At 38.1% G+C, this 25,745-nt stretch overlaps 1 protein-coding gene across 4 annotated transcripts in view; it reads left to right on the forward strand.

Annotated features, from left to right (window-relative positions):
- Positions 1 to 25,745, forward strand: part of RXFP1 (relaxin family peptide receptor 1) — a 72,086-nt gene that overhangs the window by 33,196 nt on the left and 13,145 nt on the right. For 2 of the 4 annotated variants that reach the window (XM_059923869.1, XM_059923870.1), the window contains exons 5-11: positions 3,032 to 3,103; positions 8,170 to 8,241; positions 8,331 to 8,402; positions 8,990 to 9,064; positions 17,660 to 17,731; positions 19,627 to 19,698; positions 23,532 to 23,603. In XM_059923869.1, coding sequence (XP_059779852.1) covers positions 3,032 to 3,103; positions 8,170 to 8,241; positions 8,331 to 8,402; positions 8,990 to 9,064; positions 17,660 to 17,731; positions 19,627 to 19,698; positions 23,532 to 23,603 — 507 coding nt within the window. The remainder of the gene's footprint in view (positions 1 to 3,031; positions 3,104 to 8,169; positions 8,242 to 8,330; positions 8,403 to 8,989; positions 9,065 to 17,659; positions 17,732 to 19,626; positions 19,699 to 23,531; positions 23,604 to 25,745) is intronic. The other 2 variants (XM_059923871.1, XM_059923868.1) reach the window with 2 other exon arrangements.

Below are 25,745 nucleotides of genomic sequence, written 5' to 3' on the forward strand. Positions count from 1 at the left end.
GGCATATCTGTTTCTTCCCACTTCTGCAGAGACAAACACTGCACCACTGCTTAAGTCTAACACCTCTTTGGGGAATTATTTAGCCGATAGCTGCAGACTACCAGGTAACATTTTTTTTCCTGAGTAATTCTAGAAGCTATCCTACAAAAACCTCAGAAACCTATCCCCAAAGAAACCAGAGTACATGTGCTATGAACCCTCCGACCACACTCCCCCCAAGTGAAGATACTCAAGAGGTTTTACTCTCTGCATTTCAATGTCCATCTTACAGAAAGATGTAATGACCCCTTATCAGAGCTGCCCTCAAGATTAGATAGAGAAGGGACTTCCCTGGTGGTCCAGTGGGTAAGGCTCCACACTTCCAATGCAGGGGGCCCAGGTTCGATCCCTGGTCGGGGAACTAGATCCCATATGCCACAACTACAGATCCTGCACGTGGCAACAAATATCCGCTGTATTGCAACTAAGACCTGGTGCAGCCAAATAAATAAATAAATATTAAAAAATAAAAAAGATTAGATAGAGAAGAATTTTCTTCCATATGTTTGCAAATTCAATCTCTACCTAAGATAGAAAGTCCTTGTGGTTTGAAACCTCCAAGCATGTTTTTTAGGGACTTAATTCCATTTTCACATCTGCCTCATTGGTTGAGTTTTATCTGAAATGCTAGCTTCTCTTCAGTCTAAGATTACCTATGTACTCACAGAATCCATAATGGCCCAGGGGATGGTTACCTGTTATTTAGGTCAACTTTGAGGCTAAATCATATTGTCATAGGCTTAAACTGTTGGGTTTAAATATTCTGTGCCTGAATCACACTATCTAGAAAACCTCTCAGAATTCCCAGTTTCATTTTCACACCTACACTGGTTTGGGATTTGTTTTTACACTAGAGAACCCTGGTATATAGATATCATCTATCTGTACTTTTTCTTTAAGATAATAAAGATAGAGCAGAATCAGAAGAAAAATTTATCCACTTTGTTTGATGAAATATTCTCAAAGCTCAGATTATCTGCAGAAAAATATTTCACATCAGAAAATTAGATTCTAATAAAAATGACTTTTCAGAACTGTATTCTAGACATTTATCAATCAAGTGAGAAGAGCTTTTCAAAATTAAACCTGATACACAAACTTCAAGAGGATACTTCCTTACTTTATTTTCTGATTTCTGGAGCAGGAAGAATTTTTCTGATCTGTAGCACCACCTTATGTCCACATGGTTTAAAAGGAGTCAGGGCTTCAACTCTAAACAACAGGATTCAATAGTTTAGCAATTTTACACAGTGAACATTGAATTAATTCTTGAACAACCAATTTGTTCCAAGTAATAGATCAAAATAGCCTAATTACCGAAAAAGTTCTAATTGGTGATTAGAGATGTACTTTGGTTCCACCTCCAGGCAATATAATCTATTGCTTAATGGAAAATTACAGTAGTTAGAAATAAATGAATAAATACTTGTCAAAGTTTTTCTGTTTATTAGTGAGAAAGATGCATTGCCTACTAAACGATTAGACCACAGCATGTTCTGTGAGAGTGTTAGGTGTATAACAAACTTAACATTTTACAATTAAAGTTAGGTTTCTTGCATGCTGGAGAAATACGGACTCTAGTCAAAATTTCTAATTAACTGAGAGTTGGCTCATAGTGGTTTATCCCTTATCACCCCTAAAATCTGAGAAAATTATACATAAACTCAGCAAACCCTGAAGAACAATAGTGACCTGCATCAGCAGAAGAAATAAGACTTGAAGCCCTTACTTTTGCCCTTGTTCACAACCTGGGGCCAGCGTACGTAGATGCGCAGAGCTTAAATGGGTGTGTGGGATGCAACGGCTTGTGCTCCAGGTTCTGTTTCCTTTGACCTTCTGTTAACTCCAGGCCCAACCTCCAGCATGACCTCAGTGAACTCCGCAGCCAGCATTCTTCCTTGGCCTTCCAAGCTAATTTATCTTCTTCTAGACCTGATCCTTTTTTGTTGTTTGTTTTTTAATCTGAAAACCAACTGTTACTGTTTTTACTTCTTGTTCCTGGAAATTTTCTTTTAGCAAAAATTATACTTCTAGTTTTGGAAGTTTGGGGACCCTTCCAGGCTAAAAATAAGATACTAATATATGCTTCCCCTAAAACTTGTCCCACCCTCTACATTCTGGAATATTGTCAATCTTCTCAGTCGACCTGATTCTTTCTACTTCTGTTTTTCTCTTTTGTCATATATACTCTTGATAAGTTTCCTCAAACAGTTTTTGGAGCGAAACTTAGGTGTCAAATTAATACAATTCAAGCTGACTTGCTTGGCCAGTTTGTGGTTTACATGGAATATGGTTTGGGGTCTTAACAATGTCACAACCTTGTAGTTTTGCCAGCACTGTGTTGAATACTGTCAAGTTTGTAGAATTATAGCAGAAAATGTTAAAAAGTTAAAAAGGCTTCTAGGCTTGTTTGATTAGTGAGTGCATTGCTATGCACTAAAACTAAAGTTTCACTCACTAAAAATTCAAACATTAAATTTTAGCTATCATGTGTCTACCTTTATAACTAGAAGTTCCAAATAAAAACTAGCCTAATCATATGTGAACTTAATCGAGAAACAAAGTGACATGATACCCAGCTCCGCTACATTATTTTGTTATGTTTACCTTTTTTAATTTTTAAGAATTTTTTGACATTTCCTCTTTCATTTTTTTATTTTTTTATTTTTTTAAATTTTTATTGAAGTATAGTTGATTTACAATGTTGTGTTCATTTCAGGTGTACAGCGCAGTGATTCAGTTATACATATACGTGTAAATATATGTATTCTTTTTTGACATTCTCTTCCATTATAGGTTATCACAAGATACTGTGGTAAAATACACACAACATAAAATGTACTGGCTTGCCCATTTAGTGTACGTTCAGAGGCCTTACATACACCCACATCTTTGCAGGGCTATCACCATCATCCATCCGCGGAACTCTTTTCACCTTGCAAAACTGAAACTCTATTTCCTTACGTTTTCCTTTTAATAATCATTTTCACAGGTGCCTGCAAAACAATAAGATTAGATCCGTATCTGTCTATGCTTTCCGAGGACTCTACAGTCTTACTAAACTGTAAGTACCAGCGCCAATTAGTCTGCCCGTCCGTGGTGGCCTGACCCATCCCACCCAACACGGCCCTCCCGCCCACGACAGTGCCCAGGGGACGTGTAGACAGCGGACGGTGCAGCACAGCACTGGGGCCAAGGGCATGGGACCCTGAGTCACACAGGCTGCTGTCCCAGTCCCGACCTCACCACTCACTGGGTGTGTGAACTTGAGAACTTAATTTCCTTTCTAAGCATCAGCGCCCTTTACCGTAAAATGCAAACTACAACAGTACCTACCTCAGGATTGTTGTAAGGAACGAATGAGAAAATCCGTGGGAAGAATTGGGCACACTGTGCCGGGCACGTAGTAAGAACTCAATATACATTAGCCGTGGTGACGGAAATGAGGATTGAATGAACTTTATCAACATGAGAAAGCCTGGTGATGATTAAAATTTATGAAGGAAAAAACCCAAAGACTTCTCCAGTTACTCTTTTCCCACTAATTCTGCTTTTACAAATACATAAAGCACAATAAGTTTAAAAGAACAAAGCTTTTTTTTTTTAATTATGGTAAAATATATATAACAAATTTGCCATTTTAATCATTTTTAAGGGTTTCGTTCAGTGGCGTTCAGTACATTCACACTGTTGTACAACTATCCATCTCCAGAACTGTTCACCTTCCCAACTAAGACTCCACAGCCACTAAACACTAACTCCGCACGGCCCCTCCCAGCCCCTGGCACCCACCATGGTACTTTCTGTCTCTATGAATCTTACTACTCTAGGGGACCTCACAGAAGTGGAATCAGGTAATATTTTCCCTTTAGTGTCAGGCCTTTCTCATCACGTCGTAAACTTAGCATAATGCCTACAAGTTTCATACATGTTCTAACATATATTAGAATTTCCTTCTTTTTGAAGACTGAATAATAGTCCATTGTGTGTGTGTGTATATATATATATATATATATATATATATATATATATATATATATATACATATATATATATACCACATTTTCTATATTCATTCCTTGATGGATGGACATTTAGGTCGTTTCCACCTTTCGGCTATTGTGAATAATGCTGCTATGGACGTTGGTGTACAAATATTTGAGTCTCTGCATTCCATTCTTCTGGGTGTACGCCCAGAAGAGGAATTGCTGGGTCACATGGCAGTTCTACATCTGATTTTCTGAGGATCCACCATACTGGTTTCCACAGCATCTGCACCATTTTACATTCTCATCAGCAATGCACAGGGTTCCAATTCTTCCACATCCTCAACAACCCTTGCTATTTTCTGGGATTTTGTTGTTGTTTTGTGTTGTGTTGTTTTTAATAACAGCCATCCTTATGGGTGTGAAGTAGTATCTCATTGTGGTTAAGAGCTAAACTTTTTAAAATAATCTTTCTCAAAGGTCCATTGCATTGCATTTTACCAGGCAGCTGAAACTTACCACCTAGAAGTTATTGAATGGAAATATAACCCAAAAATCACATTAATAAACAACTCGCTGTATTTCTATTTCTGGCCCCTTGCTTTCTATCCTACCCCACTTTTTACTCCTTAACCCAAGAAACTCTTTCCGGTCAGATTCCTCACTGGCTGTATCAGAGTTTGGGGTTGAGTCAAGAAGGCCACCTAATCATTTACTAGCAAAGAAGGTCACCGGAGACCCAAAGTCTTAACAGTAACCCTGGTAGCTATGTCTGTCCCTTCCCTGCTCTCTCGTGTCTTAGCAAATTACTCAAAGTCAGTACTGGACTCGTCCTCATCATGCTTCTGATTACCTTTCTCTACAGCCTCTCACGAATCTATTCAAAACTTGCTGAACAGCGTCTGCTTGGTTTAATGTTCAATGGATGTGGAGGAGGCTCTAGAGAGACAGTACAGACTGGAGAGTAAACCTAAGTGTCTCCCATCTGCTCCTTGGTTTTTTCCTGGCATGAGAATATTGTCTGGGTGTTAAAATGTCACACAGTTCTGGTCTTTCATGGGTAAACATCAGATACCGCTCTTCATTCATCCATAGACATTCATTACCCCTCATAGTGTGCAAGGTCTTCAGCGAGACACCGTGAGGGACATAGAAAGAGCAGTCAGACCTGCTGCCTTCCAGCTCCTTATGACCTAGTATTTCAGGTAGAACCCTGTGCTTCCACCGGAGAGAGGCACCCACTCGCTCTCTGGAAGCTTACAGTCTACGGTGGGGAAACAATGCCAGCAAACACACAACTGGAGAATGGCAAGGGAGTTTACTTAACTAAGACTTAAACCTATGTTGTTCAGACCACAACCGCTAAGATGATTCCCGAAAAGGAGTGATTATTTTGGGTCCAGAGCAGTGAAGGATGGCTCTGAAAAACGAAGAGGACGCGGCAAATCAGACAGCACAGGGCATGGGGGGTGGATCAAGTACCTTTCTAGAGAATTTCTAGTGGCTCTTAAGGGAACCCCTGAGGTGTTCAGGGCAAGTGTTGAAGAGATTCTTAACATCTTCCTGTGTCCAACTGGGGCTCCAGGCTTGCAAGGGAAGGAAGTGGCTCTAATATGGGGTCTTATCCTTTGCTACTCACAAGAAAAATCAAATCTGATGGGGAAGGGTAGATTCCTGGAAGGACAGATTTTACAGGATGTCAGCTCTAAGATCTGTCAAAGTAGCAAAAAGAGAAATCAGTGTGGTCCGTGTATCAGGGGAAAAGGAATTTGAACAAATACTTGCATGAGAATCATAGGCAGTGAGGAAAAAGAACAGGAAAGAAGCTGAAGTGGGAGATTGAACAGAGACCCCATTCTACTAATATGCACCAAGTGTTCCTGACGTGCCTGGCTCAAATGTTCAACAGCCCAGTGAAATTAGATACTGGTGTTATTTCCGTTTTAGAGTTGGGGAAACTGAGGGTTTCTGAAGTTGCTGTTTGCTTCAGGTCACACTATTAACAAGTAGCAAAGCCAGGAACCAAACTGTCTGACAGCAGATTCAGAGCAGTGAGTTGCTGCACTAGAGAAACTGAGACAAAAATAAACACGCAAGACAATTTCTCTGCCATTTGAAGACAAAATGGAAGGGAAGGAATTTTGCACACATTTGAGTCCAGTGCTTTTGCTACCATTGGCAATCTTAGGTATTTTGAGAGTCTCACCCCCACTTTACCAAATCAAAAGGACAAAGTTAAGTGGAATTAGAGTTTTCCAAATATTTCCCTTTCTTTACCAGCTTCTGTTGGGCTGTGTGTGGTTGTTTGTGTGTCCAAAAGTTTTCTTCAGAAAAAAAAAGAAAAAAGAGCACATAAAGACTCTAAGGCTGGGGCTTCCCTGGTGGCGTAGTAGTTAAGAATCTGCCTGCCAATGCAGGGGACACGGGTTCGAGCCCTGGTCCAGGAAGATCCCACGTGCCGCAGAGCAACTAAGCCCGTGTGCCACAACTACTGAGCCCACGTGCCACAACTACTGAGCCTGCATGCCACAACTACTGAAGCCCACGTGCCTAGAACCCGTGCTCTGTAACAAGAGAAGCCACTGCAATGAGAAGCCCGTGCGCCGCAACGAAGAGTAGCCCGGGCGCCGCAACTAGAGAAAGCCTGCGCACAGCAACGAAGACCCAACGCAGCCAAAAATAAATAAATAAAATAAATAAATTTTAAAAATAAATAAATAAGACTCTAAGGCCTCTATAAAAGAAGAGAGGTGATTTTGAAAGTTATTATAAGCTGGTGTTTGCTTTTGGAAGAAAACAAAGAAATAAACACATAAGAGATAGCATAAGAGAAGGAAGAGTCGGTTCACTCTACAGAAGAGTGAGAAGTAAAGTCGGGTCAAAGTACAATGGGTCTGACTCTCCAGCGAGGCATTCAGTGTCTTTTCTCCAGAGCAGGTCCATGCCTGCCTCCAGGGGCATCTCCTGCATCCCCTCACAGCCTCTTCACCGTGACCCCTCACCTTGTCACCCTCACACCTCTCACCGTTGCATAAGCCATTTCCTCTGCCTGGAATCACTCCCACCCACGCTTTGCTTTGTGAATGATACACCTCATCCAAGGCTCTTCTCAACTGAGCCTCCTTTCTTTTTCTTTTCTTTTTTTGTAATTAATTTTCATTGGAGTATAGTTGCTTTACAATGTTGTCTTAGTTTCTGCTGTAGAGCAAAGTGAATCAGCTATACGTATACATATAGTCCCACTCTTTTGGATTTCCTTCCCATTTAGGTCACCACAGAGCATTGAGTAGAGGTCCCTGCTACAGTAGGTTCTCATTAGTTATCTATTTTATACACAGTATAGTGTATATATGTCAATCCCAATCTCCCAGTTCATCCCACACCCTCCTTTCCCCCTTGGTGTCCATACGTTTATTCTCTACGTCCATGTCTCTATTTATGGTTTGCACATAAGATAAAATGTGGCACATATATACAATGGAATATTACTCAGCCATAAAAAGGAATGAAATTGTGCCATTTGCAGAGACGTGGATGGACCTAGAGACTGTCATACAGAGTGAAGTAAGTCAGACAGAGAAAAACAAATATCGTATATTAACGCATATATGTGGCATCTAGAAAAATGGCACAGATGAACCTATTTGCAGGGCAGGAATAGAGACCCCTTTCTTTAACACTCCCTGTCCCCTCTCCCCTCCGAGTTCTGCTTCCCCAGTCCCAGCAGATGCCGCACTGCCTCCGCTGAAAAGTCAGAGGAACTGTATGTTCTTGCTCTTTTCCCTCTGCTGCTGCAATAACTACCTGCTCACATGCTGTCTTCTACTAGATGCAAAGCCCCTCGGAGAAAGCGATTCCACACCTAGCACAGTGCCATAGCATAGGGGCTCAAAACAATTTGATGAATAAATGAATAGACAGAGTGAGTGAGGGATTGGATGATGGTTGGTTGATTATTGGGAAATGAAAACCTAAACGTGAAAAGGTAAGTGATAAAGAACTTTCAGGGTTCTGAAGGCAGGGAAATGGCCTGATGAGAACAACATATAAGAAAATTTAAGATAGACAATTATTGTTCTTCCTTTCCTTGTTATAAGATATCAGGAAGGTATCAAATTTACTGTAGTTATTTCTCTTTTTTCAGGTATCTCAGTCATAACAGAATAACCTTCTTGAAGCCGGGTGTTTTTGAAGATCTCCACAGACTAGAGTGGCTGTATGTTTAATTTATGTGGCATTTTATAGTATTAGTCTTTATGTTCGAAAAATATGTAAATGAATCCATTTTTTTCTTCTGGCTGGCAGAGTAATTGAAGAGAATCATCTCAGTCGAATTTCCCCACTAACATTTTACGGACTAAATTCTCTTATTCTCCTGTAAGTACTAAAAATTTATGCAAATATTTCAACTGAAGGAAAAGGCATGAATAAAAATTACTGCTTTGGGTTTAACAATATGACATTTGGAATTAAAACCCTAAAAGGGAATTTTCAACTAAAAACCATCTCCTAGTCATATCCTATGAGGCTATTTTGTAGTTGTAACAGTTTTATAAGATCTTCCATCTTCTAGAATGTCAGCCCATCAAAACTGAACACAGCCCCACTGCCATGTTTTATTGAAATATTCTTAAGCACACCAGTACTATCCTGTATTAATCTTGGTAAAGAAAAATAACGTTTGTTTAAAATCACCTCCTTTTCAGTACCCACTATTGAAGGGCACAGGACTTTTCGTCAGTTGCTGGTGCTACTGCTTCCTCCATATGATGGCTACCATTTGTCTAATTTTATTACTAACAAGCACTTAAATATATCAAGACTTAACAGAAAAATATTTGAGTGAGAAGACAACGAACTTAGTAGATGTTCATGGCTTCATAAGAATAATGATAAAACTACGTTTGACTTCAGTTGAGAAAAGAAACAGAAAAATGAGACTCCTTTTTGTTTCTCTTTTTCAGAGCACTGATGAATAACGTTCTTACCCGCTTGCCTGACAAACCTCTTTGTCAGCACATGCCCAGGCTGCACTGGCTGTAAGTTGCTATATCTCCTCTTTTTAAAAATTTTTATTGAAATATAGTAGTTGACTTACACTGTTGTGTTAGTTTCAGGTGTACAACAAAGTGATTCACTTATACATATACATACATCCACTCTTTTTTAGATTCTTTTCCCATATAGGTCATTACAGAGTATTGAGTAGAGTTCTCTGTGCTATACAGTAGGTCCTTATTAGTTACCTATTTCATATATAGTAGTGTGTATATGTCAATCCCAAACTCTTAATTTATCCCTCTCGCCCTTTCCCCTTTGGTAACCATAGTTTGTTTTCTATGTCTGTGTCTCTTTCAGTTTTGTAAATAAGTTCATTTGTATCATTTTTGTAGATTCCACATATAAGTGATATCATATGGTATTTGTTGCTTTCTGACTTACTTCACTTAGTGTGATAATCTCCAGGTTCATCCATGTTGCTGCAACTGGCATTATTTCATTCTTTTTATGGCTGAGTAATATTCCATTGTATATATGTACCACATCTTCTTTATCCATTCCTCTGTTGATGGATATTTAGGTTGCTTCCATCTCTTGGCTATTGTAAATAGTGCTGCTATGGACATTGGGGTGCAGGTATATTTTCAAATTAGAGTTTTCTCCAGATATATGCCCAGGAGTGGGATTGCTGGATCATATGGTAGCTCTATTTTTAGTTTTTTAAGGAAACTCCCTACTATTCTCCATAGTGACTGCACCAATTTACATTCTACACCAACAGTGTAGGAGGGTTCCCTCTATCTCTTCTTACAGAAGACAACTAACTTTTCTGGTTTTGCCTAGTTCATTTCGGATGTCAGGTTTTTTCAAATGGTAGTTGTTAATATTTTTAGCATGATTTTCTTATTAAACGTCAATATTATCTAAACTAACTCCTCTAAACTCTTACCAAAATAAAACATCTCCAAAAAACAAAACATACTTTGGAGGCAGGAAGAAGGAAGACAGAAGGGATGTTATGATATCTATGTAACATCACCCCTTCCCCCTGTCAATCTGTTCACCTGTTCATTTGGTACAGAGAGACTAAGCCACTTTAGTTTCATTGCTAAATTCTGTGTAATAAGAATATGATACTTAGACTTTATTTTTGAAGTCTCATCACAACAGAATATGTTTCACAGAGTTTTTTACACAGTAGTTTTGTTTGTGGTAATTAACATCACTCTACCTATGCAGAACTCAATTACCCAGTAAACGTGTCTATTTAAAATACAGGCAAAAATGAAGAAATAAATCCAACATATTTCTTTAAAAGTTCAGTCAATAACCTGCATATACTCTGTATATGAAAATTCCCTCTGTCTTTTATTTTGTAGGAAATTCCCAAAAGTTTGGTTGTTGGAGTTCTAAGCTCACAACAGACTAGAAGAGCCAACTTAAAAGTAGGAGGGGGCGTTAGAAACGTTTATTTTAGTAAGTAACAATTAGCAACCTGATAATAAAGCAGGAGCAAGAAATGCTATAAAAAGCAGACAGAGTAACTCAAAACACACTAGTTTGGAACCATCTAGGGGAAGAGAAACATCCCCCAAATCATTAGTAAGTCCAGAGGGCATCTTGATACGACAGTGTAGTACCCTCAGTAATGACGAACTAAGTCATCAAGGAAAGGGCAAATTAAGTGCAATATCCTTTGTGGTGATTAAATTTGGGCTCAAAAGAATTCATTAATGGTTATTACATGCTCAGTGATCCAAACTTAGTAATGAAGTAAAATTGATTAATATTTATATTTGTAAATTAAAAATTCATGCATTGAGACCAGAAGCAAATGTGGGAGATTTTATGCCCATACAATAAGAAATCTTTCCTTTGTTTTTAAAAAGGTAGCCAAATGTATATTTCAGATAAAAATAAAAAATGATTAGGATTTATTACTAAAGACGTGGACTTTTTAAATTTTTGTTACTAAAATTATAATCTTTAAATTTTAGCTATCCAAAACAATTCACTCCACATGCATCCCTGAGAGTGAATGTTGTCCCAATTTTAATGCTAGTAATAATTTTTGCTTTATAAGTATTCATTTTTTTTAATTAGTTACAATATCTTTACCTTGCACGTGAACTTTAACTTAGCAAAGTATAAACTAGAAAATCTGTTGGATGTGTCGGCAAACATTTGCTTAACTATGGTTAAGTAGAAAAATACAAATAAAACAAAAAGAGATATGACAGCCCAGGAGAATATATTTGCAAGATATACAACAGACAACAGATTAAAACCTTTAATATAGTTCTTTCAAAGCAATAAAAAAAACTATAAACACCACAATAAAAGATGTGAAATTCAAAAAGGAAGGAATATAACTAATAAATAAGCATATGAACAGATGGGGCAATAGCCAAATATGAGCTAAAGAGCAAGAAGGTAAAGTAAACTTTTATCTGGGGATGAGACAAAGCAAGTTTATATATAGGCAGAAGAAGCTAATGTAAAGAATTTGTAAACATGGAAAACAGTGAGGATGCATTATGGAGCAAGGTCCTGGAAGCCGTGGAAAGGATGGACAAATAAGATGGGATATACACACACAGGTGCAATAAAGATGAATGCACCTGCCCTGCTTCAATCGACATGGCACAATTTCAAGATCATAATATGAAGTATAAAGAAAAAGTCACGGAAGGATACATATTATATATGACAATTCCATTCCAACAATGCTGTGCTGAAGCTGTAGATAGCCTCAAGACAATATTGCTCCCACTCTACCAATGAGAAAGAACTTTACAATCTACACAGTCTTAATTTTCTCCACCCTGTCAGTCATAAAGCAAGCAGGTAAACTGAATTCTAAGGAGTGACCAAGAGAGACGGGACATATACAGTATACCACTTTTGGCAGAGCACAAGGTGAAGAGTTGACCCTCACAGAGCAGGTACAAAGAAAACTGCTAAAATTTTAATAAACCTCTAAAGGTTAAGTGTGGGCTAGTGTAACCCTTTGGAATACTGGGAACCCCACACTCAAGGGAGTCAGCTATTCCTAACAGGCTCTTTTTCTCTGGCCTCCACCAGCTCATGGAAAAAGCTGGGAGTAATTAAGGAAACCAGACAGAGTCTTCTTTGGTGGCATGCAGGTACAAACCCCACCTTCTCCCCTAGACTCTTCCCTCTTAGGAAGCAAAAGCTTTACGCCATGGGGAGACGGACAGAAAATCTTCCTGCAGCCAGGGACCATGCATAGACCCACTTCTTCCAAAGGAGTGGTAGCAGTCAAAGCTCTCTACTCCAGCAATAGGGACAAATAAACCTCTCCAGCCCAGGATCCTGCACTGTTGCAAAGTGGGTTGGGGCTTCTGGGGCATGTGGGACAACAATGCTGAGAAAGCCCCATTCCAGAAAGAGCAAGAGAAACAATCCTTGTCAAATTATAAAGCAATCAACAGAACTAGGCCCAGAGATAACTCAGATGTTACAACTACCAAACAAGGAAATTAAAATACTTATGATTAATCAGTTAAATGATATAGTGGGAAAGGTGGGCAAAACATGCACACATGGAAAATGTCTGCAAAGAGATGGAAGCTTTAAAGAGAATCAGAGAATTACTTCAACAGGCTGAACACAGCTAACAAAAGAATCAGTGACCTTGAAGATAGGTCAATAGAAAGCTTTCATTTGAATCAAAATGAGAACGGAGCATAAAATGAAGACAGAACAGAGAATCCAAAAGTTACAGGATAATATAAAAGTTTCTCAAAATGCGTTAAAGTGGTCACAGAAAAAGAGAGGGACAACAGGACAGAAGACATTACCAAACAAAACTTGAGTCTGCTAACCAGACACACAGCAAAGCCAATCTACTGGCACCAGATTTTGGTGAAGGAAAGTACAGCATTTATTGTAGGTGCCAAGCAAGGAGGATGGGCAGCTCATGCTCAAAAGACCCAAATTCCCTGATGGTTTTCAGGGAAGGGTTTTTAAAGGCAGGGTGAGGGAGGGGACTGCAGGGTGTGTGATCAGCTCGTGCACAATTCTCTGCTTGGTTGCTGGTGAGGTAACAGGGTGATGTTATAGGAATCTCAATCATCAACCTTCTGGTTCCAACCAGCCTGGGGTCTACGTGCTGGTGATCAGCATGCCGTTAACTTCCTCCACCTGGTGAGGGTTTTAGTGTCTGCAAAACAACTCAAGGATATGGCTCAGGGTATTATCTATTGTCCTTGAGGAGGAACTAAAGGTCCCTGACTTTGCTGTATGGTTAAACTATTATATTTTGTCTTGCTTGACTGTTTTCCTTTGTTTCACCATTTTCTCACCTCTCTGATTAAATCTGCTCTTTAGAACTCAGGGAAGGCCTAGGAGGCTAAAGCTTTTCTACAAACAAGAGGTGGGGGACACAGGGTCCTGCTCATTTTTCAAAGAAATATCTGAAGAGATAATGACCAAGAATTTTCTAAAACGATGTAATACAACAAACCAAAAAAAATCTAAGAACCTCAGAAAAGAAAACAAGCAGAAGTAGAAAAGAAAAAAAAAACAAACAAAAAAAAACTGAACAAATCATAGTCAAACTGCTGAAAACCAAAGATAAAGAAAAGCAAAGAAAAAAGCTTGAGGCAACCAGAGAAAACAGAGATATTCAAGCTGTAAAATGAAGATAAGAAATGCAGCACTAATTTTTTTAAAAAGCTGGAGGGGCTGTGTTAACATTGGGAAAAAAATAGCCTTCTGAACAAAGACTATCACCAGGGATAAAGAGAAATATCACAGAATGATACAGGGCTCAATTCGGCAAGAGCCACAATAATCTTAAGTGAGTAAGCAGTTTCAAAGTAATAAAGTGAAACCATAAAACTATAAAGAAAAATAGCCTGGTGTCAAGAGATGTCATTTAAAACTAAGAAATCTACCAATATGTGGATATTTGATATTCCTAAGGTGAATATTAATAAATAGCATATAATTGATCAAAATCCTATGGTGAGAGAGAGAGATGAAAGAAAAGGCAGGAAGACAATATATACTAATTTCATCATTTCTTATAATAGGAAATTGATAAGTGCTATTGTTATTCTCTAAGAAAGAGAAGATATGGTATATTGGGTAAAGTTATAATTATAACGGTTACCAATAGAATATACAAACCTTTTTCAATGTTAGAAGAAATAAAATTTTTAAGCCATTTGTTGAAAGATTTTTTAAGCTATAAAACCATATAATAATATTTTTAAATAGCAGACTAAGGTAAGATACATTAGTCAGATCGATAAACATAAGTGGGCTAAAATTACCTACTAAAAAGAAAAACAGATTTTCAAGTTGGCTCACAGAGCAAAACCTAACTCAGTACTATGTACAAAAAAGTGCAGCTGTAACTAAGTGATTAAGAAAGATTAAAAGTAAAAGACTGCTCAAAAATATGCCATGTAAATGCAAACCAAAGAAAGCAGGCATCATTTTTTATCTAAGTAGGTAGAAGTTTGGCCAATTTGCATTAAGCAGTACAAAGAAGGACATTTAAATGCTGCAGTGTGCAATTTCCAATACAAGATATTATATTAGGAGTATATATATGCACCAAATAGATTCATATAACAACCAAAACAAAAGAAAAATAGACATACATAAGCGGTAAGAAATAATAATCCACCTCTTTCAGTCCATGAAAGATCAAGGAAAACCAAAAAAAGGATATGGAGAACTAAATAACACAGTTAACGAATTAACTCTAACTGGTACATATCAAAGTGCAAAGTCCCTTCTCGATAACAGAACAGATTTATCTGGGGCAGCAAAGTGCCCAGCTAAAATACTACATTCCCAGACTTCCCCATGTCTAGACAGAGCCGCGTGGCCGAGCCCTAACTAATGAGGAGGAAGATGTAGAGTGTGGAACTTCTGGGCAACCTCCTTAAAGAGAAACAGGCAGACCCTCCCTTTCTTTCCTTATCCAGAAAAGACGGATATGATGGCTCAAGCTTCAGCAACATCTTGGAACACAAAGACAAGGACCTGTGGACAGTGAATATGAAAGACCTTAGGTTTCTAACAACTTGGTAAAATTACCAGACTAGCCTTGGGCTACCTAACCCTAGATTTTTTTTTTTTTTTTTTTAAATCCTTGTGTAGTTACGCTGTTACAGTTGGGTCTGTTCTATGTACCTGTGCTTAATCCTAATAGATATAAACTGAAAGTGAAGAACGCCCAAAAAACATTCACCAGAATTGACCATGTATTTTAGGACATACACGTTCACAAACAAAACTCAGGAAACGCGGGATTAGCCTAAAGCAGAAGGAGGGTCATCGCATCCTGGGTGTAGGAGACCAGGTGCACTTACAGGTAAATCATGGATGTCGGGCAGAAAGGCGAAGGCTTTCCCCTCCTTCATCACCTCAATTTTCTCTGTGAGATAGGAGCCAGAAATGTACGGGAGGAAGTAGAGGGAGAGGAGATTTGCGTGTTTACAAAGCCCCTAGGGGATGAGAGAGAGAATTGAGAGGGCAAGATTCTTGGTGTTTTTATTTTGTTATTGTTGTTCTTCAGATCCAAGAACCAAATTTTCATTTTTCAGCCAGTTCTGCCATGTATAGAGGGAAACATAAAGTGGTTAGGTTCAGAGGATTATTAAGTTGGAAAAGTGATCCAGGCATTAAGTAAGCAAAACACCCCATCAGGTCCATTAGAACTTGGAGCGCTGGCACAAGGAACAGATTTGTATGCCAGACCCCTGCATATCAAGAACTAAAACCTCTAATTTTAGGAAGAAAGCCAAAGCAAATTCACAAATAAAGATTAAAATAAACTCAACATTGAATTTAACAATTTAATCAAAAGTCCCTAGTTTATGCCTCTTACTGACTTTTACAAATAATAAATTAATATTAACAAATGTTTTTGCTACCTTAATAGAAAAAAAAAAAGTTACAGGTGTAACTAACAAGAAACTAACATCAAGAAATTTTGTGAGGCTTAGGAGAACGTCACCCCCTGGTGGTAGATTCATGGTAACAACAACAAAATAGGAAAAGGAAATGAACAGTCTGTGTCAATGACAACCTTTGTTACGGAAGGCCAAAAAGCCTTGGCCAAGCCTAATGGTCAAAAGAAGATAGTACTACAAGTGTTTCATTTCCAGTTTAATAGAATAATGGAAGTTTTTCTTTAGAAGGGTGATCTAGAATCAAGATTTAAGATTTTAACACAACATTCCACATGTACAGAAATCCCGTCTACAAAAACCTTGTTATAGTATATGCCCTACTTAGATCACTATAGTAACAAGAAGCTTATTCTCTGGACACCATGGATTGTGAGCTTAAATTTGAAGTGTTTTGTGTCCGTCAACGAGTAAATCTGATTTTGCAGTCTGATGCAACAGAGAAAAGCCCTATGCCTGACTTCAAATATATCTCTCTTCTTTGCTCTTCTCTGTGATAAATACACCCTTTTAGTCCATTGACTTGATTTCTAGAACCCTTACATGCTGGCCTTCCAGATCTTCCAGATAGACTTTGACTTGTCAGCATCCATTTTTACTGCAGTGCCAAAATAAAACTGAGTGTCCCAGATATAGCCTCTCCAGCAGAAAAAAATAGGCGTGTCCATTAATGCTACTCATGTTTCCTGCATAGATTTTAGTAGCTGTGTCAGACTTCAGCTCATATATTTTAGCGGCAATTGTTCCCGAATGGCTTTACGTGGCATGGTGACTGGTAAGCTAAATGCTGGGGTAGAACGAGTAGATTTAAGAGCCAGCATCTGCTTCTGAAAGTGTATCCTTGAGCTCGGCTAACTCTGTTCTATGAACTTCCACCATAAATAAACCCTACGACAAGATAAAAGACAGGCAATAGAAGAACGCCTTCATGAAAACCATGAAGCAGAGACAATAAAACATCAACTTTTTGACAAGTTTGCTGCTCAGACCAGACTCCCGTTGGTGACCTAGCATCACACAGCACGGGAGCTCAAGTGAGGTCTGCAAGCAGCGCCCTGAGTCGGGAGTGGAGAGCCAAGGGCAGCTGTGGGTCTCCCTCTGCACTGGCCTGTGTGGCCATACAATAAAGCAAGAAAGCATGTTCTCAGTGGTAAAAGGCTATGGAGAATTTTTTCTGGGAGTGTCTAGGCAAGGGAGGTAGAGGTTAAACATTGTTTTGCGGTAGCAGCTTCTGCAGCAATAGTAGATTCTTCCACAGGCTGTAGCAGATAGAGTCACGCCACTCAGAGAAATGCCATTGGTATCTCTGGACAGGTGTTTAATGCGGATCACTACGTGCTTTCTGTTTATATAGCTGGTAGTTACCACAACAAAAGCTTTCCATGTGCTTTTTTCATTCTCTTCACATTCCTTAGGATTGCATATGTACCCATATGAACACCTCATACAGACGCAACTCAAAACATTTTTACTATTAACACAGAAAAAAAGAAACATTATATATAAATATATCATTTCGGCTATTATGTAAGTGGCTACACTTACATTATGTGAGAATCCCTATGAAATAAGCAGTATGTGGGAAAAAGATATTTTACTAGAAAACAAATCATTCTTAACCGACTGACTTTTGTCTGTGATTAAAATTTAGCTTTATCACTTTTTATTTTTATATTTCAGGGACTTTGAAGGCAACCATATCCATAATTTAAGGAATTTGACTTTTATTTCCTGCAGTAATTTAACTGTTTTGTAAGTAATGTTTTGTCCTTTTGAAGTACCGTTTTATCTCTTTACAAGTAAAATGAATCATTTATGCGAACAGAATCTAGCATAAACATGCATAGTAATTACAGCAAATGTTCCCTCTCAACTTGAAGTTTTTTGAAAAGGAAGCACATTGGCAAAATGACTGAAGTTCAAACCAGGTATAACCACAGATTCACAACATACATGGGTCATGACAATGGTACTATCTTACGTGAGACCTGCTTTTCTCAACCTTACAAGTAAGACCCAATTTAATGGAAAAAAAATTTCTCATAAACCACCTAGAATCTGTCCTTGGATCTCAGTTTGAGAAACACCAAATTAAAGTCCTAATCTATAAAAATTATTACTGCAAAGATCATGGGGGGAAATTAATTACAACTTTTAGAAACTGTAGAATGTTCACATCCCTGAGGATGTAACTGCGGACACCAGGATAAACCTTAGAATGTTATCGAGTGTAATTTCTCCTTATACTCCTCTCTGGCTTATTTTAAATTCAGGGTGCCTCTTCCATAAAAGTGAGGGATACTGGGGCTTCCTTCAGTATAAAAATATAACTGCCTCATTTACAGTTTATTCTTCCAGGAGAGTATTTTTCAAATTGTGGGTTGAAACTCACAAGCAGGTGATGAAAGCAATGTAGTATGTCCCGAGCCGCGTCTTGTAAATGAAATAGAATGGGATTGAATTGAATAAAAACATCAGAGTGCAATTCAGATGATTAAATGTATTGTTCCATGAATCTTGGGTTGTGTGGGTGTATATTATGTCCCAATGCAAAATGCATTTTTCTACTGTCGGTTACCATGTGAAAAGTTTGAAAATCATCATACGCGAATATACAGGACCCCTGTGTACAGGCAATGCAATAGCTACCACTGACACAACAAAAATTTTTACCCAGTTATGCCCTCTGCCCCATTCCAGTGGGCTCAAAGCCACTGAAATGTGTGAACTTTTCTGCAGTGAGTTTAGCAGTCTTCAGATGCAGGATTCTATCAGTCATGCAAAACAGTTCATGGTAATTGCCCAAAGGAAACCAAATTGCACTTAAAGGACACAGGCCAAATAAATATCCAAAAAATGTAGCCCTTCTTTTCTATTCTACTTGTATTTGTGTTTAGAGAACCCTCTGTATGAAGAAATCATTCGTGAGTTTCCTCTTGGCAGATGCTTGTGCTTTTCTGGTCCAAGGATGCTGGGAGAAAGTGGTAACGGTTTGGAGTGCTGAGAGGAAATAAATACTTAAGGATGGGACGAGGCCAGCTTCCAGGCATGTCCCACAATGCCTCAAGAACTGGAAATCCTTTAAAGGTTTCCTGTGAGTTAGTCCTTTATGTGATCTCATAACACGACATCAGGGCAGAGATGAACTGTCAAGACTTACAGTCTCATTCAGCATCCCAAACTAGAGATCTTCTGAGTTGGTCCAGCTTAAAGTAGACCTCCTGCAGCATCTCCACCCTAAATCACATCAACTGCCCAATGTGCACCAGTGCTATTGTGTGGGAGGTATTTTGTTCAACAGACACACCACGAAGCCTACAGAGGCGACCCTAGGACAGCTCCCCGTGCAGATGCTCAGTCTGTATTCTCAGGAGTCGGGGTTTTCACTCTTCCCCTGTGGAGCTCTTCCCTAAATCACTTAGAAATTTGAACACTGTTTTACTTTTATCATCATTGAAAGATCTGGGAAATTTAAGATTAAAGTTATTACAGACTGGGTAATTTATCACGCTACTTCAACCTCTCTTGATGTGAAAAGTGCACTCCACGTAATTATCTTTGTTTTTGCAGGTTGTTAATCTCCTCTCCAATAACTCACCTATCAGTTACCTCTGGAAGCTACAACATCCTTTTCTTTTTACTTTCAGGGTAATGAGGAAAAACAAAATTAATCACCTCGGTGAAAATACGTTTGCACCGCTCCAGAAACTAGATGAATTGTAAGCTCAATTACACATATATTGATAAGAATTTTCTTTCTACTGTTCCAGTTCATAGTTGTCACACATATACATTTTTATACATTTAAGAAAGATTTATTTTTCTCTTTTCCTAGTACTATTTCTGCATACTTTGAGCCACAAAGGAATTCTGATAGTTTAAAAAATATGTGTAAAGGAAAACTATAAAATAAATATTTGAGGAAAGTGACGTAAGGGAAACATAGCTGTGGAGAAAGAATAAAGTCTGGGGAGATCAATAAATAAAATACATCTTGCACCACTCTAACCCACTGCTGGAGAGGGATAGCAAATTTATCTTTAAGTTTCCTAGAGAGTTAGGATTTAAAAACCAGGAGATAAAAAGACACCACTCTGCTGATTCTGAAACCAAAGGATAATCTTGGATCCATGAGGAAATTAGACACTACCATGGGTAACATCCCAGACTGTAATAATGGAAAAGATAGCTATTTATAATGTCCCTTTTTTAAGATCAATGACAGTTCCAAAGGACATTAAGACAACTCTCTGATAAATCAAAGCCTTGTGGTCCAAGCACATAGGAGCTGATTGTCCAAATAAAATATACACAGGACAATAAATGAAGTACATGTCCTTCAGACAACTGTTTATTTTTTACCATTAATTTCTTCAATTGGGTTTTTTGCTAAAGCTTAGGCTAGCCACCAGTTTGATTTTGTGAGCTCTAGAAAGAATCTGGAGTATGGACAGAAGGTACATGTTTGACAATTAACTGGGCAGAACTTTGATTCATTAAAACTTGTCCATAAAAATTAAAGAATGTAACTAAACTGTTTCTCGGGACACCTTACCTGCAAACTAAGACAGGTGGAGGGAATACATATGCCACAGACAGAAACGTTCCTCGGGAACCAATGTAGCATTCTGCTCCAGAACATCAATAAACAAGCCACTGAAACCCCGGCGTTTTTCCATGACCATTAGCTTGAAACATTTTTCAGTAGACAGTACCAATCATTCACAAAACGCACAAGAAAATCTCAGTAGATATCAGAACCAAGCACCTGCTGTATCAGCTCCCAGTGTCTTGAAGTGAACCATACCATCAACACGTAGGAAATTATTTTATTCTCAGTAGTAGGGAGAGGTGCATGTAGGTGACTCGAAAGGTAGTATCTAGCCATGAAAATACAAGCTAGTCGAGGGGTCCATACTTTTCCTTGTTTTATCCTACTTGCCACCGCGATCTGAACACCAGAAGGCAATTTCTGCCAATCCTGACTTGCATGGTGGCGCTGAGGTGGAGGTTCTAAGTATCAGTAACCAGGAGTGAGCATGGAACACAACAGCTTAGTCCGTAACCAGTGCTAATGCAGGTTCAGAGGTAAAGGAAAGAGCAACAAAGGGGCAGGGAGGGTCACCAAGGCCAAGAATTAGTCCTGCCTAAACCCTGCCGAATTCCATACCCAATGCTGGCTTGAAAAATCGGATTTACAGGGATGAAAATGGCATGTTTTCTAAGAGATGATGGCTTTAAATGGGTGGGTCTAGACCTCAAATGAGTGACTCTCCCTTTGAGAGAGGGTTTGGACTACACTCTGTGCCCCTCCTGGCTTGATCCCACTGACAGAGTTAAGGAGGGCAAATAAATTGGCAACAATCAGGATTCACTTCTCACAGTAGACTTTAAATAGTTCTGATGGCAGAAACTCTTTGCAACTTGATTTACTTTGTGCTTTTAAAGTCAACTTCTCTAGGTGATAATGTGTTTCCTGAGCCCATTCAGAAATGGACCTCAAGTTCAGTTAAGTTTAGACCAACTTTCCTAAAACGAAACTGAGAAAATGGTCTTTTTACACATCACTTAGGGTCTAGGCCAAATGGTTCCCATTACGTGATTCATGATAAAAGAACTATATGTCAGAATTGGCTCTAATAGCCAAAACAGCACTCCCACCAGAAACAGCTGAACATGATATTTCAAGATTTAATATCCTAGTGGACTCTTCTAAATCTGTTTTTCACATTGCCTCGCTAACATGATCAATCTTTTACTTGGCTTCTCATACAAAGAACTGGAATTGTGCCACCACTTTTACCTAAATGTGAAGCAGGTCCAGTCTGTTAATGGTCTTCTAGGTAGGGATACAAAGAATAGCTAGCCCAAAATTAAGCTAGATGCCGGAGAGCCCAAGATGAATAGGTACAGGGCTTGCACTGAAAGAGCTCACATCCTTCAGAAGAGGAGAACGTATGTACAGAAACAGTTTTAATATGATGTTATAAGTGCTGTATGTGTTATCCATGCTACATACGGGAGAACAGAGGAGAGAACGCCTAACTTCCCTGGTCACAGAGGAGTGACATGTGAGCAGAATCTTTTTTTTTTTTTTAAGTATAGTTGATTTACAATATTGTGTTAGTTTCAGGTGTACAGCAAAGTGATTCAGTTCTGCATACCCATTCTTTTTTCAGATTCTTTTCCATTACAGGGTATTACAAGATATTGAATATAGTTCCCTGTGCTGTACAGTAAATCCTTGTTGTTTATCTGAGCAGAATCTTGAAGGATGAATAGGGAGTTCACCAGAAGGACAAGAATGAAAGCTTATTCCAGGCAGAAGGAAGCACCCGTGCAAAAACCCGGAGGTTGGAATACTGAGGTGCCTTCAGGCCCTGGTGAAAGTCATTTTGACTGAGTAGAAAGTGGTAGGAAACTGAGCTGGAAAGCTAGACAGTGGCAAGATATTTAAAGGCTTTTTTATATCACACTAAGACGTTTTGATTTTATCTTCTATGCAACAATGAGCTATTGAAGGATTTTAAGAAAGGGATGAAATTTTAGAAACATTCCTTTGGTTGTCATATCAGACCATCTATCTTCACAGACAATTCACCCATGAAAACATAAATAACAAAAACAGCCTCAAGGTTCAGTTTACAGTATAAAAATAAAACATTTACAGCGAAGACATTTATAGTATTGATTACATTAGCTACTTTTTAGTTTTAAAAACTCAGCCTAAATCTATCTTGCCCTTCCGAGTTGAATAACCTAACTTTTGATTTATAAGCACTGCAATAACAAATAGATCTATTCCCATGCTTCTCCCTGTAGCAACTAGTAGGATTTGGAGATGCACAGGGAAAGCGGTTAGGCTTTCTCTTAGTATCTCTTGATGACATTGAAGAACTCAAGCCTGTTGAAAGATTGTCTTGTTTAGAAGAATCTGAGGCCTTTCTCATGAGAGTTGCCGCCGTCAAAGCTACCGTAAGAGCTGCTACTGTCCGAAATCTTCTCACAACTAAGCTACAAGTTCATACCACTTTAGGCAGCCCAACCTCTATACGTACATGAAGTAACATACGAAATATCCCGCCCCAGGTGTGTATGAGATCCGGTGTATATCAGCTGTGGAAGAAACTGGAAACTGAAATAATCCACTTCCAGCTGAAAATTATAATACACCCAAGCAAAGGAAAAGATTAAGGTCCCAAAGCATATTTCTACTTTAGCAAAGGAAGGAAGGGAGGGAGGGAGGGAGGGAGGAAGGGGAGGAAGAAGAGAAAGGAAGAAGGGCACAACACATATATTAATTGAATTAGAAAATTGTATCTATTAGAACTAGATCAAATACCACCAAGTACTGTCTCTGAGTGAGCAATAAAATGGGATAAAATATTTTTATCTTTTACCATCTCACTCCCTTTTTAAAGTTTTGACTTCTATTAATTAATATAACTCACTAATGGCATTGTTTGAAAGTTGTCTAATGTTTTTTAATAAATTACAGAACTATGAGTAAAGTCTTAAGGAAATAATATGACATTTGCAATTGTTTCCCTAGGGATTTAGGAAGTAATAAGATTGAAAATCTTTCACCACTTGTCTTTAAGGATCTGAAGGAGCTCTCACAGTTGTAAGACTGATATGAATTTTGTATCTTTATTTTTTATTTTACTTTAAAAAATTGTGATTAAAATATACATAAGTATGTATATTTACCATTTTAACCATTTGTAAGTGTACAACTGTGGCATTAACTTCATTCACATTGTTGTGCAACCATCACCACCATCCATCTCTAGAACTTTTCCATCTTTCCAAACTGAAACTCCATACATATTAAACACTAACTCCCCATCAACCCCTGCCCCTCCAGCATCCATCACTCTGTTCTGGTTCTATGAATTTGGCATCTCTAAGTAACCCATAAATCAGTGGAATCATACATATTTGTCCTTTTATGACTGACTTATTCCACTTAGCATAATGACCTCAAGGTTCATCCACAGGTTGTAGCATGTGTCAGAAGTTCTGAATATTATCATTCTGAATAATAATCCGCTGTATGTAAGTACCACATGGCATTTATCCATTCATCCATTGGTGGACACTTGGGTGGCTTCCACCTTTTAGCTGCTATGAGTAGTGCTGCTGTGAAGGTGGTTGTACAAATATCTGTTCAAGAGCCTTGTTTTCAATTCTTTGGATATATAACCCTAGAAGCAGAATTACTGGATCATATGGTAACTCTATTTTTAATTTTTAAAGGAAACACCATACTCTTTTGCATAGTGGCTACACTATTTTATATTCCCACTATCAGTGCACAAGGATTCTAATTTCTCCACCTCTTTAACAACACTTGTTATTTTATATTTTTTGATAATCGCCAATCTAATGGATGTGAAATGGTGTTTCACTGTGGATTTGATTTGCATTTCTCTAATGATTAATGATGTTGAGCATCTTTTCATGTGCTTATTGGCCATTCGTGTAACTTCTTTAGAGAATACCTATTCAAGTCTTTTGCCCACTTTTAAACTGGGTTGTTTGGGTTTTTGTTGTTAAGTTGTAGGAGTGTATATATTTTAGATATTAAATCATTTTCAGATATATGATTTACAAATGTATGCTCCCATTCTGTAGGTTGCCTTTTCACTCTGTTGACAGTGTTTTCTGATGCACAAAAGTTTTTGATTTAGATGTAGTCCAATTCTTGTTTTGTTTTTTTTTCTTTTGTTACCTGTGTTTTTGGTATCATATACAAGAAGTCATTGCATAATCCAAAATCATGAAGCTTTCCTCTTATGACTTCTTCTGAGAGTTTTAAAGTTTTATCTTTTCTATTTAGTCCTTTGACCCATTTTGAGTTAATTCTGTACACGGTGGAAGCTAAGGGTCTAAGCTCTTTTTTTTTCTTTTTCATGTGGATATTTATCTGGTTTTCACAGCACTATTTGTTGAAAAGATTGTCCTTTCCCCATTGAACAATCTTGGCACATTTTAAAAATTATTTGACTATATATACAAAGGCTTATTCCTGGGTTCTCCATTCTATTCCATTGTTCTATACAACTATCTTTTAGCCAGCACCACACTGTTTTGACTACTATAGCTTTGTAGTAAGTTTTGAATCAGGAAGTGAGACTTCCAACTTTGTTCTTCTTTTTCAAGGTTGTTTTAGATATTCAGGTTCCCTTGAGATTCCATACGAATTTTAGGATGGATTTTTCCATTTATGCAAAAAAAAAAAAATCATTGGGATTTTGACAGAAATTACACTGAATCTGTAGATTGCTTTGGGTAGTATTAACATCTTAACAATATTAAGTCTTCCAGTCCCAAAACACAGAATGTCTTCTTTAACTGATGTCTTCTTTAATTTCTTTCAGCAACATTTTGTTTTCAAAGTGCAAGTCTTTCACCTTTATTCAGTTTATTCCTAAGTACTTTGTTCTTTTGATGCTATTGTAAATGGAATCATTTTCTTAATTTTCTTTATGGATTGCTCATGGTTAGTGTATAGAAATGCATTTGATTATTGATTATTGTTTGATTATTATGTGTTGGTTTCACATATGGCAATTTTGTTGAATTTGTTTATTATAATAGTTCTGACAGTTTTTGTGTGTATGCATGTGTGAAATCATTAGGGTTTTATGCACATAAAATCATGTCATCTGTGAACAGAGATAATTTTACTTCTCCCTTCGCAATTTGGATACCTTTTATTTCTTGCCTAATTGCTCTGGCTAGGACTTCCAGTAGTATGTTG

The sequence above is a fragment of the Balaenoptera ricei genome, chromosome 5 (assembly GCF_028023285.1).
Source record: "Balaenoptera ricei isolate mBalRic1 chromosome 5, mBalRic1.hap2, whole genome shotgun sequence".
NCBI lineage: Eukaryota > Metazoa > Chordata > Mammalia > Artiodactyla > Balaenopteridae > Balaenoptera > Balaenoptera ricei.